The 24,390-nt window shown below is 37.9% G+C and overlaps 1 protein-coding gene across 1 annotated transcript in view; it reads right to left on the reverse strand.

Annotated features, from left to right (window-relative positions):
• LOC126203473 (phenoloxidase 2-like) overlaps positions 1 to 24,390 on the reverse strand; it is an 81,786-nt gene that overhangs the window by 25,285 nt on the left and 32,111 nt on the right. Inside the window, exons 5-8 of the mRNA XM_049937791.1 lie at positions 9,054 to 9,204; positions 7,802 to 7,903; positions 2,590 to 2,754; positions 1,303 to 1,431 (exon numbers count right to left, since the gene is read on the reverse strand). Of these exons, the coding sequence (XP_049793748.1) occupies positions 1,303 to 1,431; positions 2,590 to 2,754; positions 7,802 to 7,903; positions 9,054 to 9,204 (547 nt within the window). The remainder of the gene's footprint in view (positions 1 to 1,302; positions 1,432 to 2,589; positions 2,755 to 7,801; positions 7,904 to 9,053; positions 9,205 to 24,390) is intronic.

A 24,390-nucleotide genomic window follows, 5' to 3' on the forward strand; every position in this document is an offset into this window, starting at 1 on the left:
GGAGTTTGGTGGCCAGTGGAGTATGGTAAACGCATCCTGGTGCTCTTGAAACCATGCACGTACACTGCAAGCTGTGTTACATGTTGTGTTGTCCTGCTGGTAGATGCCACTGTACCGAGGATAAATAAACTGTGAGGATAGATGGATACTTGTTTTGATTTTTTGTGCACTAGAAAATGCCACAAATGCATTTCCCAGACCGTAATGCTCCCAACTCGTCTCTTCCAACGATTATTGCAGGGTGTTTGTTTTCAGTCCAGTGGAGTATATAATGCAATTTTTCTGAAAACACCAACACTCTGTGGAAGTCCAGTTCTGGTATTGGCGTGCAAATTCTAGCCTTTATTGATAAACAGCAGTCAGCATGGGTGCATAAATTGCGCACCTGCTGCAGAGGCCAATACGTGGCAACATTCGCTGAACAATCACTGAGGAGACACGGCTGGTAGCCCACTGGTTCATTTGGGTGGTCAGTTGGTCAACACTGTACAACTATTTGCCCATACACATCCCTGCAGCCATAGTTCACGCGTCATCTATGGCCCATGGTGCATCATAGTTACCTTGGGGTCTGTTGTGGATAATACCATTTTGCCACGTACAGTACACTTTAACCGAGGCGGCGCATGAACAGTTTACAAACTTAGTTGTTTCAAAAAAGCTTCCACCTTTGGCCCGAATGCCAATGACCTGTCCTTTTGGATGTCAGATAAATCACTCTGTTTCCATAATACGACAAAGACTGCACTGTTTTTAACATCCCCGTAACATGCTTTATATGGCCTCCACTGCTAGTGCTTCCACCTGCCTCCTGTGATTGGTTATTGCACACTGATGTAGAAAATAGCCAGTGGTCACATTAATGCGAGTGGATCACGCATTAAGTTAAATGTATAGCAAGTGAATAAATGACATGCAAGAAGGTTTTGTCATTTCCTTCTTAAACAATGGCATTACATTTATGAACATTTTTATGTCTTATGGGAGGGAGTTGAAAAAGCTCATTCTGATATTTTGGAAATCTTTTTGCACAAGTCTGATGATTTTCAGATGTCCACAATATTTTGAGTATTTTGTTGTAAATGGCATTTGTTTCATAGAATGAACATTTCTCTTTGTTGTACACACTTACCACATTTTGTAGTAAGGTATCTGTGTTTCAATAATGAGCCCATCAAGTTTGAGAGAATTCAATTGTCAGTACTGATACTAACTCAATATTGAAAGCAGATGCTACTATAATTTACTAACATATAGAAAAGAAACTATGAATATATGAATATTAATGATGTTAAACAGTACCTGCTGGACACTGTATCTTGGCAGAACACTCTTATGTGCCTGGAAGACTCCATCTACAAAAGCATGCCATCGGTAGAAAATAGGATCCCTCATACTTGTTGCTGGATCAGCAACAACACCAAATGTTTCCTGCAACAAAAGTAAAATGATTTCAGGAAATAGTAACTTCTTAATAAGATAAATATAAATTAGAAAATGAAAATGGGAAGTTATATTAAAAACTTCTGAGTACAAAATTATGACTGACAGAATACATTTCAATATTATTATTAACAACAAAGTGTTGCTATGCTATTATATGATATTTTACAACTACTGGGGATATAAGTATGTTCAGAAAATATTCAAATTATTATGTTAAATAGTGCCATGAAGCATACAAACATGTTAATGCTGGTATTCATAGTATCAATCAGAGTGAAGAAGTAATTTTTCTAAATATAGCACTTCTATTAATAGAAAATGCATTTGCCTCCATATTGGCAGATATTAAAATGTTATGTTGGCAGTTGCAAAAATAATGGCAACGTTTCTGTGAGTAAAAGCTCTTGTGTATGATAGAGATATTTTATTAAATTGGAAAGCTTGCTTGTTACTAATTCATGTAATTGTAATTCAATAAATAAAAATGCCTTATACATTCGAAGATCACTCTTAAAGTTTTGAGAAAGTAGTAAAATTCCTTTCTGTGTTAAAAAGATAGTTTCAAAGCATGCTGTAGTATTTGCCCTCAAGTTATCTCCGTCACTACATGCCTCATATTTTGTTATTGTTAAGTAACATTTCACACTTTCAATAACTCAAAAAGCTGTTCCCAGGTACTATCTCTCACTTTTGAGGAAAGACAGATATCATATGGGCTCATATTTCTCATTTCCATACTTCGATTAGACAAATTTGGAGATGAACTAAGTTTATTGGATTACCTTTATGTCAGATTGGCATAATTATGTTTAATCACAGCTGACAGGATGTGCTCTTCTCTATGTGTTAGTAATTATTACTCTTCCTTTTTAAATTTATCTCGATATTGGCATTACAGGTGTCATCACTGCTACAGAATGTGTTTTAACTCTTGTTTCTCTTTTTCACCCTAATACAAAGCCCTATGTCTGTCAACTGAGCTCTACACGCACTACATGAACACTGTATAAAAAAATGCGAAGATTAAAGGTTCTGAGAAATTATAAATTGAATTTATTTTACTTTTAGTGCATACTGATTGACGTTTGTTGTATGTTCTATTTCCATGTGTCACACTCCTTCAGCTACATTCATTACACTTACCAGATGTCTTGCATCAGGATCATGGCAGAAACCCATCATAACATGACCAAGGTTATGCAGATCACCGTACAAGTTAGCATTTATAGACAGTGAGCTTGCCTCCATCATGTTACCAAGAATGTCAATTCCTTCTGTTTCCGTAAGATCAACAATTTCTTTCCTTACCTAAAAAGACAACAAAAATTATTTTTAAGAAAAAAGTGACAACTACAGATTAGTATTCACAGTAACAGTAACTGAAAGCAATTATGCTATTTTTATTAGGATGCGCGATAAATTTACACCCACTTTTTCTTAGAATCTGTCACTACCTTTGGAATCATACATAATGTGTGACGGGGGCTGAAGAACACTATTTGTGTTTTATATCCACACTTTGTGACTTAATTTAAAGACTGCATAGTATAATAATTTTTTAAAAGTACAAGAAGTTGCTGCTTCCAGTCAAAAGGCTGTAACCTTCATAACAAAACATTTTTATCTTCCCCAGGTAGCATCTTTAGTGTTATATCATATACTAATGAAGTTAAAGCCACATTTGTTTCTAGTTTTGAAATAAATAGAAAATACAACATGTGTATTATACAGTACTGGGCACTTTTCTAGTTTTAGTATCAATGAAATATACTGTTTCTGCTTTATCTTAAGTAATTTGCTCAGTTTTGCATTTATAGTAAATTTAGACACCTATTTCTAATTGTTTGGAACCATTTAGAACAAATTTCTTTTGCATTTTATTTGAAATTGGCAATTCCAAAGGTGCAGCATACAAGGGGGACCAATTTGTCTCTAAATGTCTTGAAGATGGTTGTGTGCTACTCTTGCACTCTTTACATTTGTGGCTGCTGACAGGAAAAATCCAGAAGTTAGGTCTGCTCAGTTTCAATGTCTTCTTGTGAAACGCATTCCTAAATATGTGTTCTTTGAGTTCAAACAATGGAAAGTCCAGGATAGAATAACAATGATATTATGAAAAGGACAGACTGCTATTCACCCTACAGAGATGTTGGGTTGCAGACAGGTCTGCTATATATGTTAGCTTCCAGCCAAAAGGCTTTCTTCTGAAGTAGGAAACACACACACACACACACACACATTTTCACATAAGCACAACTCACACACACATACACATGCATGATCACTGTCTCTGGCCACTGTGACCAGACATTGTTCTTCGAATTTAATGCAGCTACGGATTATCCTCTGAACAAAACTCTCCTGGGGTACCTGATACTTCTATTCACAAATCTCACTGTAAACTTTTTGCACTCTCTACTGACAAAAATTAGTATTGGAAGTGAATTCATGGAGACACTAAAAACAAAATCAGCAATATGTTATGTCAAGCATATTCCAAAGATACATCCAAGCTTGCACTGGCAGGCGGATTAATTTTGATCTCTGAAACTGCTATGATTGTCATTCTCATCTGACCAGTGTAATGTATTTGAAAGGTTAAAAGGCTGTGACCAAAGGGGAGAAACTCATAGAAAAGTACTGAGAACAATTTACATCGCAGTCTTCCTGTATGGTGTAGAATGAGACTGTTTAACATCATAACACCCTATACCAGTGAGAAATATGAAATATGGTGATATGTTGACCATTTACACGATTGTACAGTTTTTTCATGCAGTTATTTATATTTATTTTCAATCCACAGTTGGTCCTAGAATTTTTTCTATAACTTGCACTTCTTTTACTTCTGACAATGAGTTGTTAATATGAAAAAATGTGAAGGTGAAACAAGATTTAGAGTCCACCTGAAGCAGTGGCTCCTCCTACAACTGCTTTAACTGCCTACATAAGTGAGATTATCAAACGTCAGAGGAAGGTAAGGGCACTGTCGTGCTCAAATCAACCTTCAGGCTGATAATAGCAGTTGTTCACATATTTCTGTAATACACAAATACTGACTAGTGGATAGTGTGAATCATTTATTCTTCTTCTTATACTTATGAATGTAGCTGTTGTTTGAAACCTGTGATTGATTGCTGGCATTAACTTGGTGAGTGAGTAAACTACAAGAGGCTCTGGAGTGTGCAGCACATATTATCCTTATTAATGCTTCTGATTGAAGCATGACTGAATAAAGTGGCAAGGAAGTGTGGCAAAAACTGGTTGTTATGGCAAAGTCCTAGCTAGCAGGAATGCAATGCTGAAATTCTAGTATGGAACTTTGCACAAAAATCATAGATTTGCCACAACAACAAAATGATGGCCAATGGGAGAATGTTCCTTAGAGACCAGCAACATTTAACTTAGACCAAGTAATCTAGAAGTGCTCACTTTTCACATATCTGGGTAAATGCAATCATGGCTGGAGTGTGTCAGTCAGGAATAGTATGCAGAGTATTTGAAACATTAAGGCTTATAAGTAAAATATTAACTACTTACCATAAAGAAGACACATCAGCCTTCATCAGTGAAACACACACACACACACACACACACACACACAAGCAAGCAAGCACACCTCATACACGCATGACTGCCAACTCCAACATCTCAGGCCGGACTGCTTGACTGCTTTCTGGCCTGAGATACTGGATTTAGTGGTTGTGTGCACATGAGTTGTCATCGAGCGCATGTGCTTGTGTGTGTGTGTGTGTGTGTGTGTGTGTGTGTGTGTGTGTGTGTGTGTGTGTGTTGTATTGACGAAGGCTGTGACCAAATGCTATATGTGAGTGTCTTTTAATTGTACCTCTCTGCAACTTGATGTGTCTTCTTTACAGTAAGTAGCACTCTTGTCTTTTTCTACATTGTTGATATTCCTACCAGGAGTTTCCATTGTTTGGTAAAATATTAGCTGTTCAAAATAAAGTAGCACAATTGCAGGTCCAATATTGATTGTTTATGAAGCCACAGAAATCATTATTTTTATTCAGCAATTGTGATTGAAAGCAAACAACAATGGCTTCAAAAATTGCTCTCACAATCTGTTAAGTGTGTACTGTAATTTGATTTTTGTGTGCAAAAGGATTTACAGCTGCTCAAATTCATGTGATTAAGGCAATAGGTGAAGTAAAGGATAAATAGCTGTGTTGAAACTTTAAAAGTACTGATACAAATGCCTATGATTTAGATTGTGCAACAAGTGGACCAAATACTGTGATCTGAGTAATGACTGATGATTGGTGCCAGGGCAGTAGTCATGTAGATATAGATGTAGAAATAAATTATGATGAACTGAAGAACATTTTTGTCACCTTGTCATTTCCTGGCAGAGAATGTCAATGCATAGTGGCTGAACAAGCTAGTGCAATGTTACAAAAACTGCTCGGAAGTTAACTGCAATTAAGAAGAAGTGTGAAGGAAATTAAAACAACTACAGTGAAATACACCAAGTTGTTTACATCCACCTGGTATGATGCCATTAGCATCACAGACATCAGCAGGTTGTCCAGTAGCATGTCTTTATGATGATGTATTCCGGCTGATTACAAGCCTGTTATCTGCTATACGAGATCACCAAATGGGCAGTTACGTCCGTTGACTGTTCCTAATGAAAACAATCGAGGTTATCATCTAAAGCTAATTTGACAAGGTGTGAAGACACAGACATTGTTGCAAGAAACAATGGTCCCATATCAGTTGTATATAATTCCCATGTTAATCTACTTTTTTATGCATGTAAGAGACTACTGATTCAAAAATAATAGAGTTATAATAAATGTTTTATTACTTGTTAGAGGGATTTGGTACATGGAACTTCTGCCATAAAAAAGGGATAGTTGAACAAAGTGGCCATGGTAGGCAAGGTGGCCATTGAGGGTCCCCACATCTGTAAAGCACTGGCATTGCATGGAAAAGTTAGTTTGTTACAGATTCTATAGATCACTTTGGATGCTAGATTGAAATGATGTGGAACAATTCTTCCAACTTTATTTTTTAATTTTTTTACAATAAGAAAAGAAGATATACAAATGTGAGTTAGTAATTTCTACCCACCACTTTTTACAAATTACAGGAATAGAAATTCTTCTACAGAATAGAAGCAGTTGGCTTATTCTACCTGGAGGGCCCAGTGACCCTGTGAAGTCTAACTTGTTCACTATAACATTCCTGAGAGTTATAATCATTTTTGTGGATTTTAGTTACCCTGATGTGAGGTACGTTTTCAATTTGTGTGTTAATTGTGGAGAGGGAATGTGACTAATGTCTTTTTAATGAAACAATGTTGAAAGTCTAATATCTTGACTCCACAGTTCTACTTTAGTTACTGAAATTTCTTTCACGCTATATAGCTTTTGTGCAATGGCATCAATCCGGGCAAAGTGTCCATCTCAGCAGTGACTTCTGGTCACTTTGTGTAGGGGAAAAACGTAATAGCTGTGCCAAAAAGAAGAGGTATGTGGCGATACTCACAGCATTTAATTAGAAGAGTGACCTACCAATGGAAAATAAGAAAGAGAAGAAAAAGAATGGAAAAATGGAAAGCAGTCGAAGAGAAGAAAGGCAATAAACGAGAAGAGTGTGATGAGCAGGCAACCCAATCCTAGAAGAGCTCTTTTTGATGACAATGATGACTCTTTTTGATGACAATGATGAAGACAGAGAGTGCAAGTACTGCAAAGAAAAATTTTCAATTTCAAGACCAGAAGAGCAGTGTTTTTAGGACCAATTGTGCTCCCTCTGGGTTCTCTGTTAAATGGTTTTTTATTCCTTATTTTTGGGTTTAAAACTAAATTGCCACTTTGTCCACTCATGTCTGGTCAAGTGGCCATATTGCCACTTTGTGAAAACTAAATTGTTTAAAGTACTTAATTTGACCCTAAGCTAATTAAACTATTCAATATTATACTTCAAAAGTTGCACACTATAACAATTTCTATGCTTTTCTTTCTATCACTACTCAGCTTAAAATATGAGACTACATTGCTTGACCACTTTGCCCAGCTCTCCCCTACTTCTTACTGAAAAATACAGGATGGAATGTAACAATACCAGAGCTCCCTGAGACTGCACATGTGTGTGCAAGTTGTGTTTGCGTGAGTGTGTCTACTGCTGACAAAGGCCTTAATGGTTGAAAGCTATAATTGTGTGCATCTTTTTGTCGTGCCTATCGTGACTCAGCATCTTTGCTACTTCTTACTGAACAATACTTGATATTTATTTATTCATGGCCAGAAATAAAGTTCACTGAAAAGCATTGTCTGTAATAAATAATAGTTATAACATACAATAACAGTCAAGATACTATCTTACTTACATTTACAACAGAACCACCATGAATGGCTTCATAGAATCGATCACGCCACCGTTCCAAGTCCAGGATATCAAACTTAATTTGATCAAGTTCTCGGTTGACATCCTTTAGAAAGAAAACATTTTATATTGCTGTTCTGTCTGTACAAATTTAAGATACAAATTTAAGACAATATATAATGCAAAATTCATTAATTAAATTTCCTCTTAACTTCTGTCTCCAGTGTTATTGAATTTTGTATAATATAAATTATATAAAATTAACCAATATAATTCAGTAACATCATAGTATCCTACCCAAGAAATTTCTTCAACAACTATGTGCTTCATTTGACAGTAATTCATTGTGTATGATTTATATCAGTCCTAATATTATATCCCATTCTAAATCTGACCCATTTACATATCGCAATACTTACCAGATGTAACTTCTCCTTCCACAAAGATCTCTAGATACCACCGAACTACCTCCTTTCCCAACCTAGTCCTACAGAGACAAATCGGCATCGTTTAGTCCCAAAGCCATGTCTTATTCCTCACCTTAAATTTCTACATGATACATCACAGGCTGAACCCCTGTGCTCTTTAACAACCAGAACAACAATCAGAACATCATACTAAGAATCTGACCAACTTACTGAATCCTTTCTTGAGTTCTCCCTTTAACAGAGAGAAACAGTTGACAGTGTCACATGCTCTTTGTCTGTGACACTCCATGGTGCAAATTGGAATTTAAATGAAGATATTGATACACAGTCCACTGACAAGGCTATTTAGGACAACAGCTAGATTCTCCTTGTTAAACCAAATGCTGATGATGAAAATTTCCACTGCCTATATTTACACCAGTTAACTCAAATGCTGCTATACTAGTGTGCATTTGTTACTTCAGCTACAGAGGCAGGTTATTTAGAAATTACTGATTAGTAAATGAATACACTCAGTGTCTGGAATCTTAGTGTGTGTGTGTGTGTGTGTGTGTGTGTGTGTGTGTGTGTGTGTGTGTGTGTCTACGTGCATCTGCTTATGTGTATGTATGACTGAGATAGAGAAAACAATCAAACATTATTACATAAAATTAATGTACTATATTCTGCAGTTACACATCACAAAATTCTCAGCATGCAGCCACACATAATGTTTTATAAAATATGCAGTACTTCTACAAGTGAGGAATTTCACCTCATAACAAACATAAGTATCATCTGTCAAATATCTGCCTATACTCAGTAATAAATATAAGAACAAATTCCTACCCGTAAGTTGGCAAATGAGTGCCGTGGTGGCCAAACTCTGCTGGAGACAATATTGTCAAGTTTAGGGAAGTAGCCCTCCTCCACTGGTTCACGCCAATTCAGTAGACGCCTGACACGAGCAAGCTTGTTGCTGAGTCGTTCAAAGTTGTACCTGTAAGAAAGGAAATATATTTGTCTTAATGCGGTAAAAGCAACCTTTGTAGGTTTCTCAGTTACTGATGAATGATAAGTAAATAAATGGTTTATTTGTCCATAATAACTTTTACAGTCATGGACATAGTCTGTTTATAAACATATGAACATTAATAAGAGTTTAGAAATAAAGATGAATTATACCCAACATTCATTAAAAATCCTTTATGAAGTACAAACATTTAGCAATTAACAGTTGCTTTAATATGTTTCCATTTAACAGTTATAACGGTACAGCCTGCCCAAGGACTCATATGAAATGTCTGATACCACCTTTTTCATATGCATCCAGATGGTTATGAGACAATTCAGTGCTTCCTAAGGCCTTGTATGTGTGTCTTTATATATATCATTCTGTCCTATTTGATAAAAAACTTGATATTCATTGCGAAGGCATGTTTAATGTTCTGGAAGGACGTGCGTTGTCATAATTATTGGTGGATTGTTGTCATTGATAACATTATGTACATATACTAAATTAAGTAACTAATAAAGAAATTGAAGTAATAAGTCCTTAAAAATAAATAACTAGAAACTGCAGAGATGTTAGCATAAAAAATCAGTGCTTCTAATTAGCAAAATTGTAATCTAAAAATCCAGTAACCTCAGATCTCACTATCTTGAGAAACAGCTTAAAAGTTATTACCAAGCGATGTATTTTCATTTGTTATTTATTTTTATGTCTTCCTCTGTAATTAATATTCTCTGTAATTACATTTATAATTAACACTACAATTGTTTACATCTCACAGTTTTCCAATTTCCAGAATTTGAGGCCTTATTTGTACATTCTATGTATTTATTCGGATAAAGCACAAGCTCTGTACTACCATTACATGTTAGTAAGCAAATCTAAACTGTAATTAATTACATAACTAAAATAATAATAGAGACATTATTGTAATTAAAGTTAGGAACGTTTTTCGTATGGAAAACTAAAGATATTACTATAAAAGATTGTCACTGAATATTGTATTTTATACCTTATTCCGCTGTAACATCAGTTTGTTTACATTTTGTAAATTTTAAATGTAACATCAAAACTGTACAAAATTAATAATGCTTTATTTTGGAATTTATTGTTAAAATTCTAAATAAGGCAATGCAGTGAGGCTGCGAGTTAGTTCTTGAGTTGTTGTTTTGTCAGTCAGTTTTTGAAGTTACTTTTGGAAGTCAAAGAACTCAGTGAAGTCTGTCCGTGTTTCGTTTACATGATGAGTGTGCAGTTCAGATGTTAATATCTTCGAGAAAATGGTAAACAGAAGAGTCAACAGCAGCGCGTCCAGCAGCGGGGAAGCAGCAGGTGTGGCGGGTCTGCTCCTGGTAGAAGGTGCAGTCGCGGCTCCCGGCATAGCGGAGCTGGTCCGCTCTGAGGTAAACGCTGCGCTTCGCGATAAAAACAATCTCGATCTGATAGCAGGCACTATATCAGATACTGTAACGGCAGCAGTATTGGCCAAAATGCGTGAAACTGTTGAGGCCAATACTGCCGAAATTATAGCACTAAAAAAGTCTGTGTCTGAATACGAGAAAAAAGCACGAGAGTTGGAAGTGAAACTATCTGCCGCAACAGACGAGCTAGAACAGTACCAAAGGCTTAATAGTCTACGACTATTTGGAGTAGCAGAAAATAAGGAAGAAGACACAGACAACCTGCTTATACAGGTTGCGCGTGAAAAATTAGGCATTGAAGTGACCAAGGCAGACATTGACAGGAGCCATCGGGTGGGACGAAAACTACCAGGTGCTACCAAACCTCGTCCAATAATAATTAAATTTGTCTCATACCGAAGAAGGGCAGAGATCTTTACCCAGAAGAGGAAGTTAGCAAGGACAGGGCTTACAATAAGGGAAGATCTGACACACGAACGGCTAAAGATTTTAAACAGTGCCATATCCCATTTCGGTCTTCAGAATGTGTGGACTCAGGATGGCAGAGTAATCATTAAGACAGCAGCTGGAAAGAAGACAGTCACAAACATGACAGAACTGAATAGTATTAAGTGAAGCTACTCGAGCCAAAAGTGCAAACTTAACACGATTTGCAAACTGTAACAGCCCTATACTCAGATATAGTCTTGTAATTGTATTAACTTTTTAATTATACCCATATTTGTACCTTCAACTAATTGTTTTTGTAACTGTATTAACTTTTTACTATTTTTTTGTGTCTGTAGCTCTAACCATTATTTAATTTTAGTTACTGCTAATACTTTTTTCATTTTCTCAGTTTATTCTCTTCCATTCTGTAATAGTTCTATTGCAATTATTAGTCTCTCCTTTAGTTCATTAATCACCCATCTCTTCGTTTTAAATTGTTCATAACAAAAATCAATATCAGTATCACTTTATCAAATTCAATCTAATTGTAGCTTCCTACGATAATCTCCACCAGTATCACTTTAGTAAATTTCAATTTAATTCTAGCTTCCTACGATAATCTATTAACTATTAAGCTTACTTCTCTCCGCTGGCAGCATCGGCCTCTTAAATCATTCCCCTTTCACTTATTTCCACCCTAAGCTCTTTCAAATACGCTAATTACATTTCTCCTCTTACGACATAGGATACACAGTGACACACAGCCGTCACTATTTTGGTCATATTCTCCTTGCACCGAATACCACTAATCCATTTTCTATACTCCCGCAACCTCAGGAAATCTCTTGCAGTCGCCTTTCTGTCGGCACTCGCGGAGTCACAAACAGGGCGCGCAAAATCTCGGACACCCCTGTGTTATGTCACCTGGCGGAAGCAGCGGCCAGTGCCCCTCGCGGCAGGTAGTGCCTAACAAAGGGACAAACCAGTCTGCCACCCTACTCCAGGCTGCTCAGCGGAACGCGTCAGAGCTTTTAGCAGCTCACTGCAACATCCAGTCTTTACCTGCACATTACGAAGAACTTAGCCTCCTCTTCAACCAACTAAACTACCACGTAATCCTCTTATCCAAAACGTGGTTGAAAACACACATATCCTCTGCATCTATTCATCTCCCAGGGTACACATTTCTTAGGGCAGACAGATCAAAAAAGCGAGGTGGCGGGGTCGGCGTGTATATACGAACAGATCTCAAAGCGAAAGTCTTATGTACGTCAAATTCTGCTGAAGAAAAAGAGGCTGAATTAATGTTCATTGAAATAAATATACAAAGTCGGAAATTCTTGACTGGCGTCGTGTACAAGCCGCCAAAAATAAGCTCAATGAGTTCCTTCCAGTCGGAATTACATTCACTTCAGTGTCAATACGAACATGTCATCGTAATGGGTGACTTGAACATAGACCTGCTAAGACACACTCCCTCCACAATAAACCTAAGAAGACTGTTTAGTTGCAATAGCATGAACATTTTTCCATTACAACCTACACACCATTCGGCGCACAGTCATACTCTTACAGACGTAATCACAACGAAACAGACTGACAAAGTAAGAGATGTTGGTCAAACATCGGCCCCTGGCCTCTCAGCACATGATGTAATATTCCTGGCCTACTTTGTACAGCCCCCAAGGATCAAATCGCGTTACATAACTTGTAGGAACATGAAACGTATTGACCTTGACATTCTAACAGCCGATTGCTCAGAAATCTCATGGCATCAAATAATCAGAGAACCTACAATCGACGGCAAAATTAATGAACTTGGTGATAAACTCACTGCCCTCTATGACAAACATGCACCTGTGCGCACAATCCGTGTAAGAAAATCTCCTGCTCCATGGCTGACAGCTGAATTATGTCAAATGATGACTATTAGGGATGCTGCCCACAGGCGTTTCAAGGCAGATCCGAAACCCAAGCGTTTCGAAGACTATAGAAAGCTACGGAACAGAGTGCAACAATGCATTCGCAATGCTAAAATCAGGCACGCTCGCTCCCTAGTATGCAGCGATCTGACGCCCACGACTCTATGGACGAATCTCCGTAGCTTGGGGGTCGGAAAGGCAAAGTCGGAAACTACTTTTCATGTGTCAGCTAACGAATTAAATGAATTCTTCTCTGCACCTCTGAATACCCGCAAGGCTGATAATTACCGTCCACAAGTATCCCCAAACAGAATAACTAACAACGATACCTTCCATTTAAAACATGTAATAACAACAAATATGGCAAGAAAAGCAATAATGAGAATCTCTTCTGATGCAATAGGCAACGACAGTATCTGTATAACCATGATTAGGAATGTTGCCGATATCTTAGTACCTGTCTTAACTGACATATTTAATTTTCCCTCGTGAACGGAATATACCCCACTGCATGGAAAAGAAGCATAATTCGACCCATCCCTAAGATCGAAAACCCGCAACTGCCTAGTGATTACCGACCAATTAGCATACTGCCTGCTGTTTCCAAAGCACTCGAATATATTGTTCATGACCGAATCACTGAACACTTGCATGAATTCAGCCTATATGACAAATTTCAATCCGGTTTCCGTAAACATCACAGCACAAACACTGCTCTAATTAAAGTAACTGATGACCTGAAATATGCCATCGACAATCGAAAGGCAGCAATATTGACGCTACTGGACTTCAGCAAAGCTTTTGACACTGTTAACTTTGACATATTGCTCAGAAAAATGCAACAGCTTAATTTCTCTGATAGTGCAATGAGATGGTTTGAAAGCTACTTAAAAGACAGACAGCAATGTGTTGTCTGCGTAAATGAAAAATCTTCCTGGAAACATGTTTCCTCGGGAGTGCCACAAGGATCAGTCTTAGGACCACTTTTGTTTTCTTTATATGTCAATGATATTTCGTCGGTTCTGTCCTCCTGTAAATATCATTTCTATGCCGACGACCTCCAGCTCTACCTAAGCGTCAGACCTGAAGATGTAAACACTGCAGTCGCTCAGATGAGTGATGATCTGTCTTCAGTAGTGACATGGGCGAAAAACCTGGGGCTTAAACTAAATGCAAAAAAGACGCAAGTAATCTTAATAGCCCATCATAAATTAATAAGTTCAGATTTCTGCGAACGGCTACCTCCTATTCTGCTCGACAGTACTCCAATACCATATCAGAAAACAGTGAAGAACTTGGGTGTAACTTTGGATGAGCATCTCAAATGGGCGGAGAATACAGTCGCAGTGTGCCGAAAGACGTCTGCTTGTCTCTATGCTCTCAAAAAGTTTCGGAACACATTTCCACAGGACTTGAAACGCCAGCTCGTGCAAGCACTCGTTCTACCGAACCTCCACTATTGTGACGTGATTCAACAAGGCATGAGTAGTGAAAACAAAAGACGGCTAGAGCTAACCATGAATGCCTGTGTGCATTACACCTGCAACATTCGCCGATATGATCATGTTAGTGCTTCATACTCCGAGCTAGGGTGGCTGCGGCCGGACAAATTGCGTGACTACCACACTCTATGTCTACTCCACCGACTCCTCGTCGCGCAAGCACCCCAGTACCTTGCTTCAGATATTAAAAACCTGTCATGCCATCATAATCGAAACACGAGGTCACTCTTATTTGGTATCCTAACTGTGCCCACTCACAAAACAAAAACTTTTGCAAACTCCTTCTCAGTTGCCGTTGTCCGCCTCTGGAACAAATTGCCCCTGACCTTGCGCAAAATTCAATCTCCTGCTGCTTTCAAGAAGTTGAAACATTTCCTACTATCATCCTCATAAAGTTCTCCACAAAATTAATGTACAAGGCCAATCCTCTCATCTGTCAAATAGCAAAGCTAGCGCATCCTATCTTGCTCCTGAGATGCCTTCCTCTTCATCTATCTCTATTAGCCACGCAATCTTCTTTTCCTTTATATTTTCTTAATTATGTTTCATCATGTCTCTCTATTCTTCTCCTCCCTTCACCATGAGTCTCCCTCATACTCCCTGCTGCCAGCACTCCTATATAAAATCTGTGTCTTCAATAATGTCTAATTATAACAGTACTTATGATCTACGAATATAAACTCTATATGTATGTATTTTTCCAGGTGTACCTTTCTAATTGTTTATTTCACATTTTGTACTAGACGTAGTTTAACATGCCTACTAAAACATATGAATGTAAAATAAGTAGAATGCCTGGTTAGATGTAAGAGAGGGCCTCATGGCCCTAATCTTGCCAGGTTAAATAAATAAATAAATAAAATAAATAAAATAAATGTGAATAAATTTTGTGAAGCATGAAAATTTCCCATTCATTCATCAATGGACCAGGCAGAAGAAACTTAAGTAACATTCAACATGAATCGTTACACAGTTTTATGTTATTTGGCAGCCTGTTATAAAAATGTCTTTCAGTAGAAAATGGACTGTGATCTGTTGCTCTTTTATTACTAAATTTTATGTGGTAATCCTCCCTTTTTCTTGTATTATAATTATGGACTTCACTATTGATTATACTATGTTCCATAGTTTCTTTCGCAAACAGTATAATACTGAGAACATACCATGCGTACACTTTTAGATGTTATACATAATGAAGTATTCTCTACAGGACTGATGTATACTAATATTGGCTATTATCCTAACTGCTCTTTTCTGGGCTCTGGAAACCCTACCCATGTATACCATTGGTGCTCCACATTGTAGGTTGGAGCGAATGATTCCAAAATTGATTTGTCTTAAGGCAGGTGGCGCTATTGTGCTAGAAAGGTGTTTTAGAAAGTAGGAGTTACAGGAGATTTTTTTTACACACATAGCTGACATGCACCTTCCATGTAAGATGTTCATCTACTATAATACACAGGAATTTATGTTTATCAGTTGTTTCAACTGAATATTCTGGCTCAGTATCCACTTGTCTTGATTTATAATTTAGCAGAAACTCCATGAGAATTGCCTTGTCCTTATTTAGTGCCAATTTGTTTTTGGCGAGATATTCTGTAGTGAGGCTAATGTTCTCTGTATACAAAACTGAACATGAAAAATGAGAAATTGGTAATGGAGGTGTGATGGCAGTAGGGAACTGAGAATTTCATATTAAGTAACTTGAAATACTCAGCTCTGGAAGAGACCATATGAGGCGGTCCGTTCCAAAACTGGTCTTATCCAATTTTTTTTACGGAATGAGTGAAGCCTATTACAATTTTCTTCAGTACCCGGCGCATTGACTGATTAGTCTATATTCACTCAAAAGTTGTTCTTTACCATAGAAATCATTAGCTAAGAATCGGTCATCATTCCAAAACTTGCCTTTATTTACTCCAAGTGTCATTCCAATAGTCGCCTTATCCTACCAGCCAATGAAATTCTTCATATTCCAGTCAAAGGAAACGCGCGATATTTTTCCTGCCTTTTTACAGCTGTCGTCAGTAAAGTCTGAAGACGTGTGCAGTTTTGTGACAAAATAGGATTACGGTGGAAGAAAGAATTACTCCAGCTCCAAAAGGCAAAGCAAGATGCCGTAAAAGTGATACTGCTTTATCGAAGAAAACCAAGGAAAAATATAAAAGGTAAGAAAGACGTCAAATCTGTGCAGTGTGTTTACGCGGCTGGTTTAGGCTCTGCTGTCAATGATCAGTGAATGTATAAAGGTTAACAAAACGGTGGTGGTGGCTGCTGAAAATAAATTTTAGGTGTTCACAAATTTTTAGTAATACAATAGATTGTTTGAGCAGATAATTTTTTTTATTTATGGTGATGAGCAGTTTCAAAACTCTCAGGGCTTTATCATCTGTAGTAGATCACCCCAACATTTACTCCATACAAATTTTTCGATTCAGGTAAAGCTCAAAGTGTGAAATAGCATTTTCTGTAACAGTTATGATGACGGTCTGAACAAATTTATACAGCTACAACCACTGAGAATAATAATAGTAGTAATAATGGTAGTAAAAATAATTATTGGCATATTTGAGGAGTGTGCTATCATCTAGCGGGATTTATGTCGATCAAATGGTGACATACGTCTTGCAAACGTCTGTCGTAATGTGCTGCCGTTAACTCTGTGTTACGTTTAACAGTATTCAAAGAATTTAATAACTACTACATCCACAAGGTGTCAAAAATTTGGGTGTTCACATGCTCTTGTGCTCTTACACAGTAGTTGCCACTGCATAACGGGAATGTAACAATATTATATTCCTCTGATTTAATCAAACACCATGTTGGGCTTTTATTATTAGTGTCCTGTTCATGTCCCATTTACATCAGGAGCTATTTTAAGGCCATTGTTTTTATTGTTACAGGCATGGGCCAATGGAACCACCACAATATCCACAATGCAGTCATAATGAACCAACATACAAATGCAGGAAATTAAGGATGTTAGACGTTCAACAGTTCCATAAGAACTTCTACAGCTCTCCCAACAAAATTGAGCAAGACACTTTTATACTGAAATATCTGAGAGCAGAAAAGTCTAAAAGAGACAGACACGCAAAAGAAGGTAGCAGTAGGAAGAGTGTTGCTATTGAGTATTTTGTTAAACTTGCTAGTACCGATAAATTTCAAGTAAAAGTATGCCAAAAACATTTCTCAATATTTTACATGTCAGTAAAGATAGAATTCAGAGAATTGCCAGAAATCACTACCAAACCAGTGAAATGCCTAAAGAGAAAAGAGATGGTGCTAGAGACAGGCCATAGTACGATGCAAAGAGACAATCTGTAAAGTATTTTATTGAATGTTTGAAGTGCTGTGAAAGTCACTATTGTCGAGGAAAATCATTGCAAAGAAAATATCTTCCTGGAAACGTAAGCAATTCAAAGTTACACAGCATGTATACTGCAGAGGTTTGTCATGATATGAGAGTGAAGCTATGGTTCTTTTGCAACATTTTCACAACAGGTTACAACATTGGTTTTGGTTCACCTGTAAAAGATGCATGTTCTATGTGCATTGAACTTAAGGGAAAAACTGAGCATGCAAAGTATACGTCAGAAAAGAATTTGATGATTATTCAGTTTAGGATTCATAAGTTAAAAGCGAAAGCTTTTTACACAAAGCTGCAATAAAAAAGGGATGATATGCTCACAATGTCATTTGACTGTCAGAAAAATCTGGTTAATCCTAAAATACTGGATCAAATTGCCTACTACAGTCATCAGATATACACCTATAATTTTACAGTTGTGATGGGCCATCCACATACTGAACTGACAGTACAAAATGTTTTCACATATACGTGGATGGAACATGAATACAAAAAGGGATCAAATGAGATATCCTCTGCAATATTTGACAGACTTTCTAAATGTGATTTAATGAACTACTCAAGTTTGCGACTTTGTGCTGATGGCTGCGGAGGACAGAATAGAAACTCTACAGTGATAATGATGTGCTGCTATTTTCTGTCAAAAGTGAGTCCCCCAAATGTGAAGCGTATTGAACTGATATTTCCCATTCCAGGACACTCCTTTCTGCCATCGGGCAGAGTATTTGGACAAATAGAGAAGGACATTAGGACCAGGCCAGTAATTTGCAACCCAAAAGAGTATGAAGATATTTTTGCATCGCATGCTCAGGTTTCTAAATTGGGTGTGGACTGCACAGTGAGAGACTGGAAGAAGGCTGCTTACAATATGATGAAAAAAACCAAGTAGCTGGCATTTAAAATTTTCTTCAGCAAAGCGGTTCATCTTGTGTAAAACATCTGAAGGAAATGTGACAGTACAAGGAGAACAGAATTACAATGTAGACTGTGGTTCAGGAAGGTCTGTGATGAAGAAAGGTAAATGTTTGATGAATAAGGATGTTCCACAAGTTGTGTCCTCAGGAGTGCCCTTGAACCCAGCCAAGATTAAGGACGTAGAGCATTTGCTACAAAAACATTTTGGATTGGAGTGGAAGGTGAATGAAGAAATGAAGAACTGGCTTTCTAAAAGAATTTGTTAGCATCCAATACTGGAGAAACAAATTACTCCCCTGAAGAGACAATCAACGAATATTGTGAAACCCATGAGGATTTGACAGACTTAGTTATTTGAATTCTGCTCTGTGAATAATTATGTAGAATCATTATTGTTTACTATGAACTGTGTTTTTTAAATTCTAATAAATGAGTATAAACTGAATGCATCAGCACTATCACAAATGCACAAAAAAAGTATATTCCTGAGTACTTGAACTACGCACTTGCAGTGTGCTACAACAAAACTTGTCTAATCCTGGATATAAAGCAACATAACCAATTTCTTGATGGGAATAATTATATTCCCAATTAATCATGACTTTATTTATTAAAATTATGCATTCCTACCAGGAAAAGAGTTCAGTTTCTGTTGGCATTAAGAAGTTTTTAGTTTTTTGGGTCTCCTGTAAAATTTCTTATCATGGATAAGGCAAGTTTTGGAACAGACCGCCTCATATAGAAGAACTGTGGCCCATGTTCAGAAGAATAGGTGACCTTGCACTATATATATACCATAACAAAATATTATCAAAAGATCTCTCAAAAAACTCAAAGAAGTTCAGATTATATGTAAGGGCTGTTAGGTGTACCAAAGTTAGATGGATGAGACAAACTGAAACCGAGGGCAGCAAAACAAAAACAGAAATACTGGACTTTGTTTTAAAATACTCCCTTACAAAGGAAAAACCAGGAGTATTGCCACAATGTAATTCTTGCAGCACTGCAAAGATCAGCGATTTAGATATTAGTGTTGGTAGCATTGATAAATAGCTGAAAAAGCAGAACTGAGGAAAGTTCCAGGTCCCAGTGGCTATCTGCAGCATATTCTTAGCTCAAATGTAATGAGGTATCTCAAACACAATGACCTCATTCATGCCAATTAGCATGGATGCCTGAAACATCAACACCAACTATGTGAAACTCATTTCACACTTTTCTCACATTATATCCTGAAAGCCAAGGATCAAAGCAGTCAGGTGGATGCAGTATTTGTTGATTTTTAAAGATCACTTGACCCAGAACCACATCTACACCTAATACTGAAAATATGATCATATGGGGTATCAAGCAAAATCTCTGACTACATTGTGGATTTTTTTGGTATGGAGAACATAGCATGTTATCTTAGATGGACAGTCATCGACAGATGTAGAAGTAACTTCAGGTGTACTCCAGTACCTTTGCTGTAAACATTGTATATTTATGACCTTGCTGACAATATCACGGGTAGCCTCAGATGAAGTGGTTATTTATAATGAATTACTGTCTGGAAAAAGCTGCACAAATGTTCAACTGACTATTGATAAGATTTCAAATGTTTGGAAATGTAAAACTGTTCACATCACAAAATGAAAAAAACCTATAACCTATGACAACAGAATCAATGAGCTCAGTCATATATAAAGCATACAGCAGATTTTGGCACACTGGTAGAATACTACAGAAATGCAATCAGTCTATGAAGAATATTGTTTACAAAACACCTCATGTGAAACATCTACATGAACATCTACATTCATTGTCTGCAAGCCACCATAAGGTGCATAGCAGAGGGTATCACATACCAATACTAGTCACTTCCTTTCCTGTTATTTTACATCAGCAATTAGCCAGATATCAGAGCATGCATCAGAACTCAGAAGAGAGACACCTGAAGCTGCAAGGTGGAAGGACCACCAGTGGAAGAGAACACGACACCAAGCAGTGGTGGAGCTAAAATGGCTGACTGATGGTGGACAGGATGCAGACAAGGACAAGGCCAAAGCAACCTATGTAAATAACGAAGTGCAAAGTGGAAACCTTCACCACGGAGATGTCAAAAGGTCAAGAGCAAAGAGACACATGATCCCAATTGTGACCAGAGAGAAAGAAGAAGTGCAAAGTGAGGTTTTTATCCAATAGCACATAGTACAGTGATGGCAGTAACCAACAATATCAGATGCGAATGCAGAACTGACCGACTGTTTCCTGGGTGCCCTTATTCATATTTGCAGTGAGGAACACTAGTGACTAGCATATTCACATGGTGAGATGACTAGTGTGCTCACACTGTGAGCAGGACACTACAGCGAGACTGTTCCTCTAATAGCCTTTTAGGTTCAATACCTCTGGTGGGTATTAAACTTCTGTGGAGCCAGATACCAGATGTTTTGCTCACAAATAGAATGAGGGAAAATGACTGTCTAAAAACCTCCACACAAGTCCCAACTCCCCACATCTTATATTCATGGTCCTGATGTGAAACGTAGATTAGAAGCAGTAGAATCATTCTGCAGTCAGCCTCAGATGCCTGTTCAATAAATTTATGCAACAACACCTTGCGAAAAGAGCATTGCCTTCCCTTCACGGATTTCCTTTTGAGCTCACAAAACACCTCTGTAATACATGCACACTGATCAAATCTAGCAGCATGTCTCTGAATTACTGTGATGCCTTCCTTTAATCTGACCTGGTGGGGATCCCAAACATTTGAACAGCTCTCAGTGCTCAAGCATGTGGAACCCATATCAAACAGGACTAAAAAGAAATACTGAATGTATGCAAAAAGGGCAACACAAGTGGTCACAGGTTTGTTTGACCCATGGGAGACAGTCACAGAGATGGTGAAGAAGCTCAACTGGTAGGCACTTGAAGACAAATGCAAACCACCATAGAAATCCTACCTCAAAATTTTCTAAAACCAGCTTGAAACAATGAATGTAGAAATATGCTACAATCCTTTATGTACTGCTCTGGTGCAGATAGTGAGGAGAAGATTAGGTTAATTACAGTGGACACAGAGTTGTTTAAAAAGTCATTCTTCCAGCATTTCATATAACAATGGAATGAGAATAAGCCCTAATAACTGGTATAATGGTTACTATCTGTGCCACACCCTTCACAGTGGTTTGAAGAGTGTGGACGTAGATATTCATACATCTGTGATGCTCTGGACACCTCAGTCTTCTGGTTAGTGCAGTCATTCATTCATCCACAATGTTCTACAGATGCCATCTCAAACTAGAACCTTCAGGGATGTGGAACACATCAAAGTACTTATTAACAAAGAGAAGGAGTTGTAAGAAATAATCCTGTTCACTCCGTTGATAACTGACAATCCTAATCCACTTTATACCATTTACAGTTACACAGTCTCAAAATATTATAAACTTGGCAGGAACACTATTACTGTAAGAAAAAAATGCAGCTTTCTCAGTTGAACGAAGTAGCATCATGAAACTTCCTGGCAGATTAAAACTGTGTGCCCGACCAAGACTCGAACTCAGGACCTTTAACCTTTCGCGGGCAAGTGCTCTAGAGCACACAGGTTTAATCTGCCAGGAAGTTTCATATCAGCACACACTCCGCTGCAGAGTGAAAATCTCATTCTGGAAGTAGCATCAGTTTGTTTTTCTTACTTGTGGTTTAATATTTAAATGGCAACACAGATAATTATCAGATAATAGCAGCATTTAGACACCTGATGTAATAATGTGGGGCTGTTTTCAATAAACCTGTCATAGTGTTGCAAGTTGTCGACATCTATCTACTGTAAAGTTAATGCTGAAAATAGAAGTGATTGTGTATCCTATGGTAGGGACACCTGTGTTGGACTCAGATAATTGAGGAAATCTTCAGAATATGGAAAATTCCATGAAACCAACACTGAAGTTCAGTAGTTAAGTATTTTCTGTCTTGAACACAAGCAATTATTCAAGAAATACACAGGTGATGCAGAGAAACAAAAATTCAAATCCTATGAGAGGTATAGTACTGTCAGTGCTAACTGTGGTGGGAATGAGACAGGAAAATGCAAAGTTCTACTTCTCTGGTCAGAAACCTACCATCACAGGGTTGGAACACCTATGAATGACATCAAAGGACCAAAGGATATTTCTACACTTTTTTAAGAGGGGTGGGGTTTCATTATAGGCTAGGAACACTCTGCTCCACCTTCCCCTCATGTGGGGTCAAGTGGATTTCTGAGAAAATCATAGAACTATCTGAAATGTGCTTGTCTGCCATTGTGTGCTGCTGTGTGGGAAATTTCCTTACTTTTTTGGTATGTTTCTTTCTGCGAATCAGCGTCTCTGGTTTAAGGTGAGTAGCAAATATCCTTTTCATTATATTGTAATGTTAACAATCGCCACCTGTATGGCACTTGGTGTGAGCGGAGCTGACTTTAGTTACTTCTCTTTTCTGAAGAGGGGACCCCCTGCTTGAATGCCTTTTTTCAGCATTCCTAAGCCTAGAAGAGTTATGGATTCTCAGTTAGCAAGACTAGAAACTAAAAAACACATGCATGCAACAGGCCTGATATACATGGGATAGACAAAATAATCCGAACAGTGGTGGTAATGGGATGGTGTGTTTGACAGTCAACAACGGGGGTAAGGCACATATCATGCTGGACTGTGCATATTCAGTACAGACTAGGCATCAGTGCAGGTTGTTTATGAGTAGTGCACACTTCGTAATTGCATTCAGAGGCCTTGGTCGATGTTGAATGAAAGACCTAACAGAGTTCCAAAGAGGGCAGGTTGTAGGGGCCCGATTAGCTGAGCATCAGTAACCAAGACTGCCAATTTATTGAATGTTTCAAGAGCAACTGTTTCATCAGTCATGACAGCCTACACAAAACATAGCAATACATCATTGTGTAAGTGTAACAGCATGCACAAATCAAAACTAGATGACAGAGATCATCATACACTAACACAAATTGTGTCAAAACAATACAAAACTACCGAGCGAGGTGGCGCAGTGGTTAGCACACTGGACTCGCATTCGGGAGGACGACGGTTCAATCCCGCGTCTGGCCATCCTGATTTAGGTTTTCCGTGATTTCCCTAAATCGCTTCAGGCAAATGCTGGGATTGTTCCTCTGAAAGGGCACGGCCGACTTCCTTCCCTAATCCGATGAGACCGATGACCTCGCTTTTTGGTCTCTTCCCCCAAAAACCAACCAACCAATACAAAACTATGGCACCTAAAGTGATTGCAGAGCTCAATAGCCACCTTTGAGACCCCGTATCTATCAGAAATGTCTGCCGATAACTCCATAAAATGAATATTCATGGATGAGCTACTATACCGAAACCATTAGTGACAACAACCAACACAAAGAAGTGTAAAACATGGTGTCATGAGCATAAATCCTGGATGGCTGATCAATAGAAACACATCATATGGTCCGACGAGTCAACGTTTACATTATTTCCAACACTGGGCTGGGTTTACGTCTGGAGAATGCCAAAGGAAGCCTACAATCCTGACTGCTTGATTCAAACAATTAAGCATGGAGGTGGAAGTGTGATGGTGTGGGCAACCATATCATGGTATTCTGCTGGTTC

The sequence above is a fragment of the Schistocerca nitens genome, chromosome 9 (assembly GCF_023898315.1).
Source record: "Schistocerca nitens isolate TAMUIC-IGC-003100 chromosome 9, iqSchNite1.1, whole genome shotgun sequence".
Lineage (NCBI taxonomy): Eukaryota > Metazoa > Arthropoda > Insecta > Orthoptera > Acrididae > Schistocerca > Schistocerca nitens.